We start from the raw sequence: 11,204 nt of genomic DNA on the forward strand, positions 1-11,204 counted from the left end.
AACATACTTAATCTATTTAAATTAGTTTAAGTAAGTCTTATATTAAGGACTGAAGGAGTACTTGCTACTTATAATGCCCTGCCCTGTGCACACTAATTCTACTGTGTTTTTTTCAATAAAATAATAATTAAGCATTTTTTAAAAACTCGTGATTGTCCAAATTGGCAAACCCCAATGGATGATAAGAGAATGTCACAGAAGAGAAAGAAAGCAAAAGAAAAGAGTCGAAGAAAGAAGAAAGAGAGCCCCCCAAAAAAAGAAAATTGGAGGATTCACAGAGGCTTTAAAGTGAAAGCTTGTAACTTTAAAATTTCCCACCTACAAAAAAAAATGGATTTATGTAGGATTCCCATCCCATCTTGCAAAATTCTGTCAGCAAAAACATGAAACATATGTACAACGTACAACCTTAGCTTGCCTGAGGTTTCTTTCCCATCAGTTTCCAATAATCCATAACATCACACCGACTTGTGGCCCTTTTGTTGTTGAAAACAAAATGAGCGAAAGATAATAAACAGTAAAATGAACTAAAATCATTATAAGCATACGGCTTGATTTTTTGTAATTAAGAGTATGACAAGAAAGAGATAGAGGGGTTAAAAATAAGGATTGAAGTGTATGAGATCATAAATTCATATCTTGAAATTTTAAAAAAATGATGATTATCATGGGAGAAAATATTCTTGTGGTTATATGGTTAACAAACATGATTACATTAGAATATAAAACTAAAATCATAGAATATATGCTTATATTATAACATAAGATGGTTATCATGCAAAATATGCTTACATTATAGTATAGGAAAAATTAATTTTTTGGTCCTTATAGTTTTGACACGTTTGTAACTCAGTCCCTATACTTTGACTCGGTGCAATTCAGTCCGGTTATAACTCAATTTCTGAAATTTGACTCGTTGTAACTCGATTCCTATATTTTTATCCATTTTATAATTTAGTCCCTCTTTTTATTAGGCATATAAATTCATTTTTAAAAAACACAACGACTAAATTATAAAATGGATAAAACTATAGGGACTGAATTACAGTGAGTCGAATTTCAGAGACTGAGTTACAACTGAGTTTAAATTATAAGGACTGAGTTGTACTGAGTCAAAATATAATGACTGAATTATAAATGAGTGAAAACTATAAGAATCAAAAGATCAATTTTTCCTATAATATATGATGACTATCGTCATATCATGAGAAAGGTTATTCATATGAATCCTAAGAATTGAGGCAGAAAAAGATCTAAGTAACTAGTTTAAAGATGTTGGGGGAAAAAAAGTAATTTGTTCAAATAAAAAATTAATCTGTAAGTCTGCATAATCTCATATGATTTTAATTAGATCTTTGTAGCTTTTTTTTTCTTTTTATCAAGTCTTTATAGTTTTATTAAGAAAAAAAATAAAAGTATATTTGATTTGATATTCTTAACTAACTAAACAACTTCCCCTAGTTAATAAATTTTATAGAGTACTATTAAAATTTTATAAAATCCACTCTGTGTTACAATATAAAATCAAACAAGGGAGATTGATTGGTCTGCTGAAGTGAATTTCGTATGTCATCATTCTGTCTCTCCACCTTTTCAGCACTCCATGCCTCCCCCATGTGCTTCTTGCTTCAGCTCATCACTTGAATTCTACTTTTCTCTTTGTGCTTTGCAGAGAAAATGATATCAAAATTTTAGTTTCATAACATGTCATTTCAAATCATTTTAAAATCACTCCAAAAGAATATACCTTTGACCACAATATTCTCTCTTTCTCTCACTATAATTCTATTTTTATGAATTTTGTTGATATTATGCAAATTAAACATGTCTATTTCTAAAATATCCACTAGTCTCATTTCAAAATTAAAGGCAGGTAATTAAAAAATCTACTAATAAAATTGTGGGTAAATTATTCTTGTTTGGAGAGAATATTAGACAAAAAAGAAGGGATGAGGCTATAATTATTGGAAGAATAGTAACTCTTGTACATATAATAACCTAATTAGGAAGAATTTACCTTTATACTTATCAGAGGAAATTTGACTATGCTCATGTATTGGAAATATATTAACCTTCATCTACTACCTTGAAATATTTTTCCTAATATATATCGTAGCTTTAAGTATTTTGTGACTTACTCAATACCTTGAATATTTTTTTTCAAGTAGATGTACCGTGAAAAAATAGTTTATGGCATTTGGCGAAACTTAACACTTTAAGAATTTATGGAGATGAGGATATACTTTATTTATTTATAAATATATTTAAAAATTGTTTACTACTCCCTCCGTTCCTTATTATAAGAGACGAATAACCGAATTACGTTGATAAAAAATAGTTAAAATTAGTTAAGAACAATCAATGTGTAAAAAGTATAATTTTTTTTCTAAAATACCCTCATTAATAATGAGAGAGAACAATGGTAAATTATTAAAAGAAAGAGAAGTGGGAAGGAGAGAGAGTGTGAGTTGGAGACAATAAATATGGGTAAAATAGGAAATCAACACAAAAAGTAAAGACAACTTTTAAGTGTCTCTTATATATAGGAACATGTCATAAGTATCAAATGTCTCTTACGGAACGGAGGGAGTATTTAGCTTCCTATATTCATAGCAAAATTTGAAATCAGGTTAATTTATCCGCGAGACAGAGACAGTAAAAGACAAGTTTGTCAAGTCCAAGCGTACGCTGTTAGCGAATGCATGATTTAAGCTCTGTCCCTCCCCTGTTTCTTTGATGTCATGATCATCATGCTTCCCTGTTTTCTTTCTTTTGCGGGCTTCCAACGCATTATGATCTCACACATTTCACAGTTTTACAGTTTGCCTCTGCTCTGAGAATCTTCCCCTTTCCCTTTTATCTTCTTCCGCCTTAACACTATTCAGGAAACCTGGGAATCTCTCTCTCTCTCTCTCTCTCTGTTTCTCTCTTGTCCTTTAATCCTTTTACATTGTCTCATAAGTTAACTAATTCAACAATAGTGGGGTTAACATTAATGGAGTCATTTCAGTTCTGGTGTGTGGGGCCTTGCTGAATCACAAACCTGATGCAGAATATATTCATCACAAAAAGGAACCCATTTAATAAAGGGTTTTTCTCTGTTTGATTTGATTTGATTTGATGCAATGACACCAGCTAAGTCCTTTTTATCAAAAAAAAAAAATTACCCCCTTGGCTTCTTGTAATGAAGAGAGATTAATGATTGCTATTAGATTCTTGGCATGATAATGGATTGTTTAGGTGACCTTATTGTTGGGCCATTTCTGTGTCAATGTGAAAATTATGTGATTCTTTACATTAAGAACTAGGTTTGTTTCTTTGAAATTGTTAATGAGATTTGATCAGAAAGTCACGGACTTGATCAGAAAGTTTGTGACTTTCAATTTTCTCCCGCAAGAAAATGGGGCATGTGGGATTCCCATCTTGTAAAATCATGTTGTGTCACGCTTTGAGCAAAAAAAACAAGTACCATAGAACCAAGTACAATCTTGTTTGCCTGGGCCTCAAACAACCCTTGCACTGTCACTTTGTATCTGCCCCATGTGATTCTTGTAATCTTGTTGCTCCTCATCAGAATTCTGACCTTCTCTTCCTGGACAAAACTTTTACTTTTGAAAAAAGAATTAGAGTGCAAATATACTCCTGAAGGATTTTTTCATAGGCACCTAAAAATATAAAAGTTTCTTGGACATAAAAGTACCATTGAGATTTTAAAATGGTCTGAAAAAGGCTATAGCCATTAAGCCAACTAATATTGATCATTTAAACAAACATGTTAGTTAAGAAAATTGTACAAAAAATATACATGAAGGTTCAAAAATAATGCAAAAATACTATAACTGTTAAGTAAACTAATATTAACCGTTCAGTAAATAGTCTGTATAGCATTTTCGCTTCTAACAACCTCAACCCCACTACAAATTTTTCTGCATGAACCCTCTCATTTTTGGACAAGGCTTTTATACTTGAAAAAATTAATGTAAAATTAGCATAACAACTAATTCAGGTTAGATAATTAGCAAGTGAAGGAGCTTAATGGTTATAATATTAGGAGTCATGAATGATTATGATGCAGCTCATATAGATTTTGTAATCTATACTAATAATATAACAATAATGATGGTGATTTATGGTGTGAAGAGAATGTTTGGACAAAGAGGGAATAGGCTAAAGCAGGGAAAGAAACAAGTGGGGCAGAAGGGGCAATATTCCAACCATATTGTGTTTGGCAAATGTAGGATTGGACCTCTCTCTGTCCCTACTCTGTTTCTTTGATGAATTCTCAAAGTACTGTTGCCTTTCTTTTACAACATGATCTCACATTCACAGATTTTCAGTTAACTCAGTTTCAGAATCTCTCTCCCCCTCTCTCTTCCTTTATCTTCTTGTTCCTTACATTATTCAGGAAACCTTGGAATCTCCCTTCTCTTTCTCTTTGTACTTTTTACTTTTGCATTCCCAACCTCTTCTTGTCCTCACCCAAAATTATTGATTTTTTTTAATCCTTGATGAACTGGATAATTATTGTGGGTTAGTTATATTGGGACTGGAATTACTTAATGGGGTCAGTTGATAGTGATGTTTTATTTTATTTTACTTTTCTGTTTGATTTGATCTCTCATATGGTGAAGTCATGCAAGCCTCTTGCTTGTACTGCGGAAATTAATTATGATAATTGGATTCTTAGCATAATTGGATTGTTTTAGTTGACCATATTGTTGTGGCTATTTTAGTGTCAACATGAAAATTATGTGATCTAAGAAATGTGTACATAAAAATCAGTGTTCTTTTATATGCACCGCTAATTTAAAGTAATATCATCTTTCAACAAAGGCAACTAAAGATAATGATATGACATTCATTATAAAAAGTTTATCAAATATTAGTCTAATCGTTTTTTTGGTAAAATATATTGATACAATCCTTTGATACGCAAAATAAAATACCCCTTCAATTCTAAATACAAAAATTAGATAACTAATTTGAAGGTACTAAAAAATAATTAACAAGTAGTTGTTTGTTAAAAAATTGTATATTCCCTCTCAACTATTTGCACAAAAAAATCACTCCTTTAATGAAAAATCTCCTTTGCATATGCAATTAATAGGGAGAGTTTAGGGGACAAAATTATAAATTTAAGAGTAGGGAATTGATGTCTTACAATTTATGATTAAATCAAATCCATTTACTTCTTTTCATATTTAGGGCAGGTGGGAGTGCATTAAAGTAATACTTGTATTATTGCAAAAATGTATTATATCATTAATCTTTTACTTTACGTATACCAAAAATAAAATTTTCATGACTCTAATCGAAGACCCTTCAGGTGTATTATATATGAAACTAATAAATAGCCTATTACTACGTTATATAGAGGAGTTTTAATCACTTTTCTTAAAGGATAAGATCTTGATCAAGAAGTTGTGTGGTCTCAAAATGCTTACTTAACAAATATCTGTAAAGTTCTCCCATCATATTCTCATATACCAAACCCCTTTTTTTTTTTGGCGGACAGAGATGCTTGCCATTTGGGAATCATCACAAAGAGGATTAAAAAACCAATGTTAGGCTTTATTTTTTTTATTTTGTATTTAAAAGTTAAGAGATAAGAACGAGGCCAGACGCTCTAAACTTAATCTAATATCAAAATTAAGAACAAAAAACTTATGCAAATATCATCACATGAGCCTCTGTTGTGTGGACCCTTTGTTAGGCTTTAAAGTCCCCAACATGCTGAGATATGCCCAAGCAGAGCAGGTCTGTAAGTTTCTAAGTAGCCCTATGATTTGGATTTTTGTGTTTTGAACTGATTATATTATTGAATTCTATATTTCTATTCTTCATTATCATGTTCTTCTTTAAATATAAATACAATAAAATAATTCCAAAGATGAGTCCACCTTTCTCCACCCACCTATGAAACATTGATTCACCTTGTTCTCTGTATTGTCCCCATCATTTACCTTAAATCGGACCGGCTTTTATTCATATATCGGGCAAGGCTATGAAGACCAAACCTATTGGTACTAGTAACTTGTTTTAGTTTAATGTGACCTTATTAGTTTTAGGTTTCACTTCCGTGTGGTTAAAAAATGTCACTTTTTAAACTAAAATATGGCTTATAAATTACTTTAGTCTTTCTTTAGTGTGGCAGAAAAAAGATTATTGTGGGTGAGTTGGTTGATTGAAGCCTTTTTAGTCTTTCAAGATTGATTTTGTTACTCAAAAGGTTGGTGATTTGGTGTTTGATGGTGGTTTGGATTTATGTTTATTCAAATTAAGGTGGAAGAAATTAATCCCTCATACTGTAACAAATCAAGGTCTGAATTTCAGCTACAAGAGGTGCCTTCATTTAGCATCCGAAAGTATTTCAAATAGAATTTTTTTTAAGGAGAGGATATCTATGCATAGGGGAAAAAAAAAAAAGTCCTCGATGGTAAGTTGTGTGCTCATGGAAGACAAAATTGGGGGGTTGGGGGGGGAATAATTTAGACCTAGATTTGGCATCAATTTTTAAACTAGTCCCTAAAAACATTTTTTCTTTAAAACCCAATCTCTCTAGTTTGATTTTGTTAGGTTAGGCCTTATAATATTTAAATTTTATAATTTGCTCTTTGAACTCATACATGCGGATAGACAACATCAAAAAATTTTGATGTATTTAAATAAAAGTGGCTTCTAACTCAACATAATCATGAACCTGACATACCTTTCTAAACACAATAAAGGCAAAAGCAAGCTCGAAACTCAAACTCGAAAGGAATCAGGGTTTGATCCTGCTCGCAAGTTCTGTGAGCTTGCCTACTCAAAAAAAGAGAAGGCAGCGCCAACTGGATCATGTTAAGCTTAGGAAGAAAAAGAGGACAAAGCATATATGAGATGCAGATAAAAAAATTGGCACTTGACTGGAGTTGGAAGATGTTGGTTTCTTGTTAGAAGTTTTTCGTTTGCTAGAATCATTTGCCACTTTGGTTTTGTGAAAAACGGGCTAATTTTAGTTTTGATTATTCATTTGGGAATGCAATTCGAGCCCACTAAATAATTTTAAGTGATGTTTAAGTATTTTGGGCTGGACATGTGTGATTTGGATACTGTGGGTAAAAGTGTTAGCCCAAGAACATATGCCCAACAGGATTAACTCTAAATCACAATGCACTGGCAAAACATAGGGACTAATATAAAATGATTTAAATTATAGGGACTGATATAAAAATTGAGAAAAAAAAATGTGGCCAAATGATTAGTTATTTCAAGAATAGTCCGCGGGTAGAACTTTTTTTCTTTCTGCTAAGCATACGTTCAGTATTTTTTTAATATACAATTACACAATCCAGATACGCATCTCTCAATTAGGAAAGAAAATGCATGCTTCAAGAAAATCTTCTAAGGATGTCTTTATTTTTTTTGTTTCGTAACAAAAATTTGCGTTCCGAATATAGCAATTTATATAGAACTATACCATGCGATGTATTTTGAAAAAACAAAGCAAAACAAAAGCGAGCAGCAAATTTCATTTCTAATTAAACACGCACTGAATTGGTTCTACAAAAGCCCTAGCACAGTAGGGTAACGAATATTAGGGCAAATCTTATTTCTTTCCACCCTTAGCTTCACCCAATAATTTGTCCGCTACTTCAGCAAGCGTGCCACAAAATTTGGCTTCATCTGTCAAAGAACTAACAACGTCGTCTGCTAATCTCAGCTCCTCATGGAATTCTGGATACATCACCAATGAAGCAAAATTCACATCAAGCACCAAACCAAGACATTTCCCAATGACTTCAAGCTTAGGAACCCAATCGCAAGCCTTCAGACCCAATGTTGCTGAGGCACTTGGACATGGCCCCACTTGTGGAAACCTCTGATATTTCCTCAACCACTTTGTTAAATACCGAATCAAACTCATCATCTGTTTGCCATTCAACTTGCTAAATGAAGGAGATAATATATCTCTATTGGCGTTAGATGATGCAAACAAATAATGCAGGCAAAGCTCAGATCTAGAGAACCCATCATGTGCCAGCATAAGCAAACCAGCAGCCTCCTTTGCCAAAGGCAAATCCCTTCCCTTGCGATCCTTTGCTTTCTCCAGAGCTAACAGAGCTTGGCTCTCCCACTCTTTCCTCACAACTTCCATACTGTCAAAAGCACCTTTTGGTGGAGAAAGAAAATACCTCAGAATGCAGAGCATTTCAGATGATCCAAGATCCAATGCATGCTTGATGCACAAGCAGAGCAAATCGGACCTCCTCTTCTCCATTAGTTTAGAAACCAAGTTTGAATAAGCAGAACGTTCAATAATACCATTAACAATCAAAGTCTCAACTAGTTCCCATATCTCCAAAGAAACACACCCTTCCAAAATCAGGCCAGCTACGTTTTTAGCAATGAAAAAATGAAGTTTGTCAATCAAGATCTTTGTATAATCACTATTGGACGAATCAATCCCACTTGAAACTCCTACATTGTCTCTAATGTTTTCAAGGTATGAATTCAAACTACTGACAAACTTGCCCTTATCAAAATCACTTGTCTTGAGCTTTGTCTTTAGCTCCACAAAGAACTTATTGCCAATAGCAATTTGTTCAGCATCAGTCTGCGAGATATTCCATCCAGTGAGGGGTTTTAGGATGGATGATGAGCTTATTTCTTCCTCTCGTTCGGGCTTTAAATTTGGGATAATATTATCTGTGTTTATAACAATTGGGTAGTCTGGTGGTGAATCATGCAGCTTCGGATTGACTGAAGCATTCTTAATGACCTCCAGTAAACTCATGATGCAATTACAAGGAAAACACAGCTGTGATGGAAGCAAAAGAATCAGCCTCTAAGTAGTACAATTACTCAAATAAAAGAGAATGAAAAAACTATATCAGAGTTTGATTTCATTTAACAATCTGCAAAAATTAGTTCACTATATATCTTGTTATCGGCATAAATATTGGCAATCATTACTTACGCTTCCAACTTCAAATCAATTGAGTTTTCGATGTTTAACAAGAGGGATTGAAAGTTACGAACAATTTGTTCAAAACATAATCTACCGGGATGACAAAAACAAGAAACCCAACAATGTTTATCATACACACATGTTTAAATCAATAATGTGATAACCCAGCAATAACCACTTCAATTAGTAAGTGAAAGAATAAAATGAAAGACCTTTTTCCCACAGGGTTATAATGAAATGATTTCAAGGAGCTTCCATGAGATTTCCATCATGAAAGTATGAAGTTACAACTTCCATTAACCAATTGAGCAACTCCACATATTAATAGGTGATAAACAAGCAACACAGAAATAATTCATTGAGCTAGAAAAGGCTCCCTCTAGAAACAAGCTCTTGTCTCTCGTGAGAATTATGACGTTACAACTTCCATGTAAAACTCCAAGTTTCAATTCGTCGAAACAAGTTCCAACCAAATTTGTGAGTTTCAGAATGCCCGACCAATTTCAATAACCAGGAGAACCTAGTCCTGCTACAACAGAGCTAGAAAAGACTGAAAACTCCCAAACCAATAATCTAAACAAAGATCTTGTGCCTGTTTTTTTTATTTACATTTTTTTTTAAATCCCTTTAAATCCCCAGCTGTAACCACTAAGTTATTTGCTAAGCCGTTAATTATTGACACATACTAGTCTCAATTCATTCTTTTTTCCAAATTAGTTCCCACTGGTCAAGTAAACCAATCTAGAAGACTAGAATTGAAGTGAAACAGAGTTAATTGATATGGAAAATCAAACCAATAGAAATCAAGACATCCAATTTTGAGCTTTCAAGACAAAGAAAAACTATTCATGACTTCACACAACTTTAAGCATTCCTCAAAAGTGCAACTATTTGATTAAGAAGTCAATTCATGCACTCCTCGACTTTACACTCCTTTTGGAAACCGACACAAAGGACAAAGTTAAAAGGAATACATAGCAACACCACATTCAAAAGCTTACTGCGAATATTGAGAATTTTTTTTCTGGCCTTCGAATTTAGCTACTATGAATCAAGCCCATGGTTCACTAAGCACAACAGGAAAGACCCAACTATTGCATCAATAGCATGATTGAAGAAACAATAGATAAAATCAAAACCCAGCTAAAGTGAAGCTGTTGCAGGAAAATGGAGAAAAATATTGCAGTTTTTGGGGGGATTGAAATAGAGTTAAAAAAAAGAGGCTGTTGAAGAGGAGGAGGAGATGGAGCTCTCGCCAGGCAGACCCCCTTGTACGCTCACTAAATGTTTCACATGGTGAAATTAAAGTAGGAAACAGGGGTTACTTCAATTCAAACTTAAAAAAAAAAAAAAAAAAAAAGCATCCTATTCTCAGGTCAAATGGAGGTTGTTATAAGAAACTGATTGCAAGCGGAAAAGTTAGGAGAAGCATCTAGAATACTCGAAATTCAAAGATAACCAGCAAGCAGAGAAAACCAAAAAAAAAAAAAAAGCAGAGAGTGACGAGCAGAAAGGACGAAGGAAAAGATAACGAGCAGCAAACAGAACAAAACAAGAGTAGAGAGGCGGAACCTGAACTGAAAAATCGTTTGCGATGGCAACTGGTGGCGGCGGTGGAGATGATCGCTGGGCTAGCGAGCAACGGACAGAACAAGATGAAAGCTCAGTGCGATATTAGGGCGTGAAGTGTGAGGGTGTGTTTCTAAAAGGTTTAGCAATCTATAGAGAAGAGGAGAAAATCCTTATTTCCTCCGCTCTCCTCCCCTCCCCCTGTATGAAACAAGCTAGGAGGGGAAATATGACTGTTGAATAAGGCTAATTTTGTAAAGACAATTTTTATCTCTCACACACAAGAAAAACGATTTTGGAGGAGAGGCTAACTATGAGCCTGTTTGGCTCATCGGTTCGTGTGCTATAAGTTATTTTTCTGATTCTAAATATAAAATTTTTATACAAATACATATAAGGGTTTTATACCGTTATGTATAAGAATTTTATACTTAGAACCGGAGGTATAAGGGTTTTATATTTAAAACTGGAAGAGTTTTTTTTTTTTTACAGCAAGCACATTTGAAAATTCTATAGCGTTTGGATCCGCAAGGCAATTTGATTTTTACATAAAAAACTATAATAAATTATAAGTAGAAATTAACTGCTTATGATTTATAGCTTATAACTCTTGAAATATAGAGAGAGAAAAAGTTAAGAAATTTACTACCACTTCTAATTTTTATTATAAGCCTTAAATAACTAA

At 33.3% G+C, this 11,204-nt stretch overlaps 1 protein-coding gene across 2 annotated transcripts; it reads right to left on the reverse strand.

The window, feature by feature from the left end:
• Positions 1 to 7,495: 7,495 nt before the first annotated feature.
• Positions 7,496 to 10,674, reverse strand: LOC114738326 (uncharacterized). Of its 2 annotated transcripts, none has more exons than XM_028926364.1 (2): positions 10,523 to 10,674; positions 7,496 to 8,804 (listed from the first exon to the last, which is right to left on the reverse strand). In XM_028926364.1, exon 2 carries the CDS (start codon positions 8,774 to 8,776, stop codon positions 7,589 to 7,591), a length of 1,188 nt encoding a protein of 395 aa, XP_028782197.1. In that variant the 5' UTR covers positions 8,777 to 8,804; positions 10,523 to 10,674; the 3' UTR covers positions 7,496 to 7,588. The 2 variants fall into 2 exon arrangements, with proteins under 2 accessions (XP_028782197.1, XP_028782196.1); XM_028926363.1 differs by having other exon boundaries at positions 7,496 to 8,800; positions 10,523 to 10,673.
• Positions 10,675 to 11,204: the final 530 nt, after the last annotated feature.

Source organism: Neltuma alba, unplaced genomic scaffold, assembly GCF_004799145.2.
Source record: "Neltuma alba isolate B1F8T4 unplaced genomic scaffold, ASM479914v2 tig00013580_pilon, whole genome shotgun sequence".
In the NCBI taxonomy this organism is placed as follows: Eukaryota; Viridiplantae; Streptophyta; class Magnoliopsida; order Fabales; family Fabaceae; genus Neltuma; species Neltuma alba.

Coding starts and splice junctions, on each gene's coding strand:
- LOC114738326 (XM_028926364.1), bottom strand. CDS start 8,776: ATGAGTTTACTGGAGGTCATTAAGAATGCTTCAGTCAATCCGAAGCTG.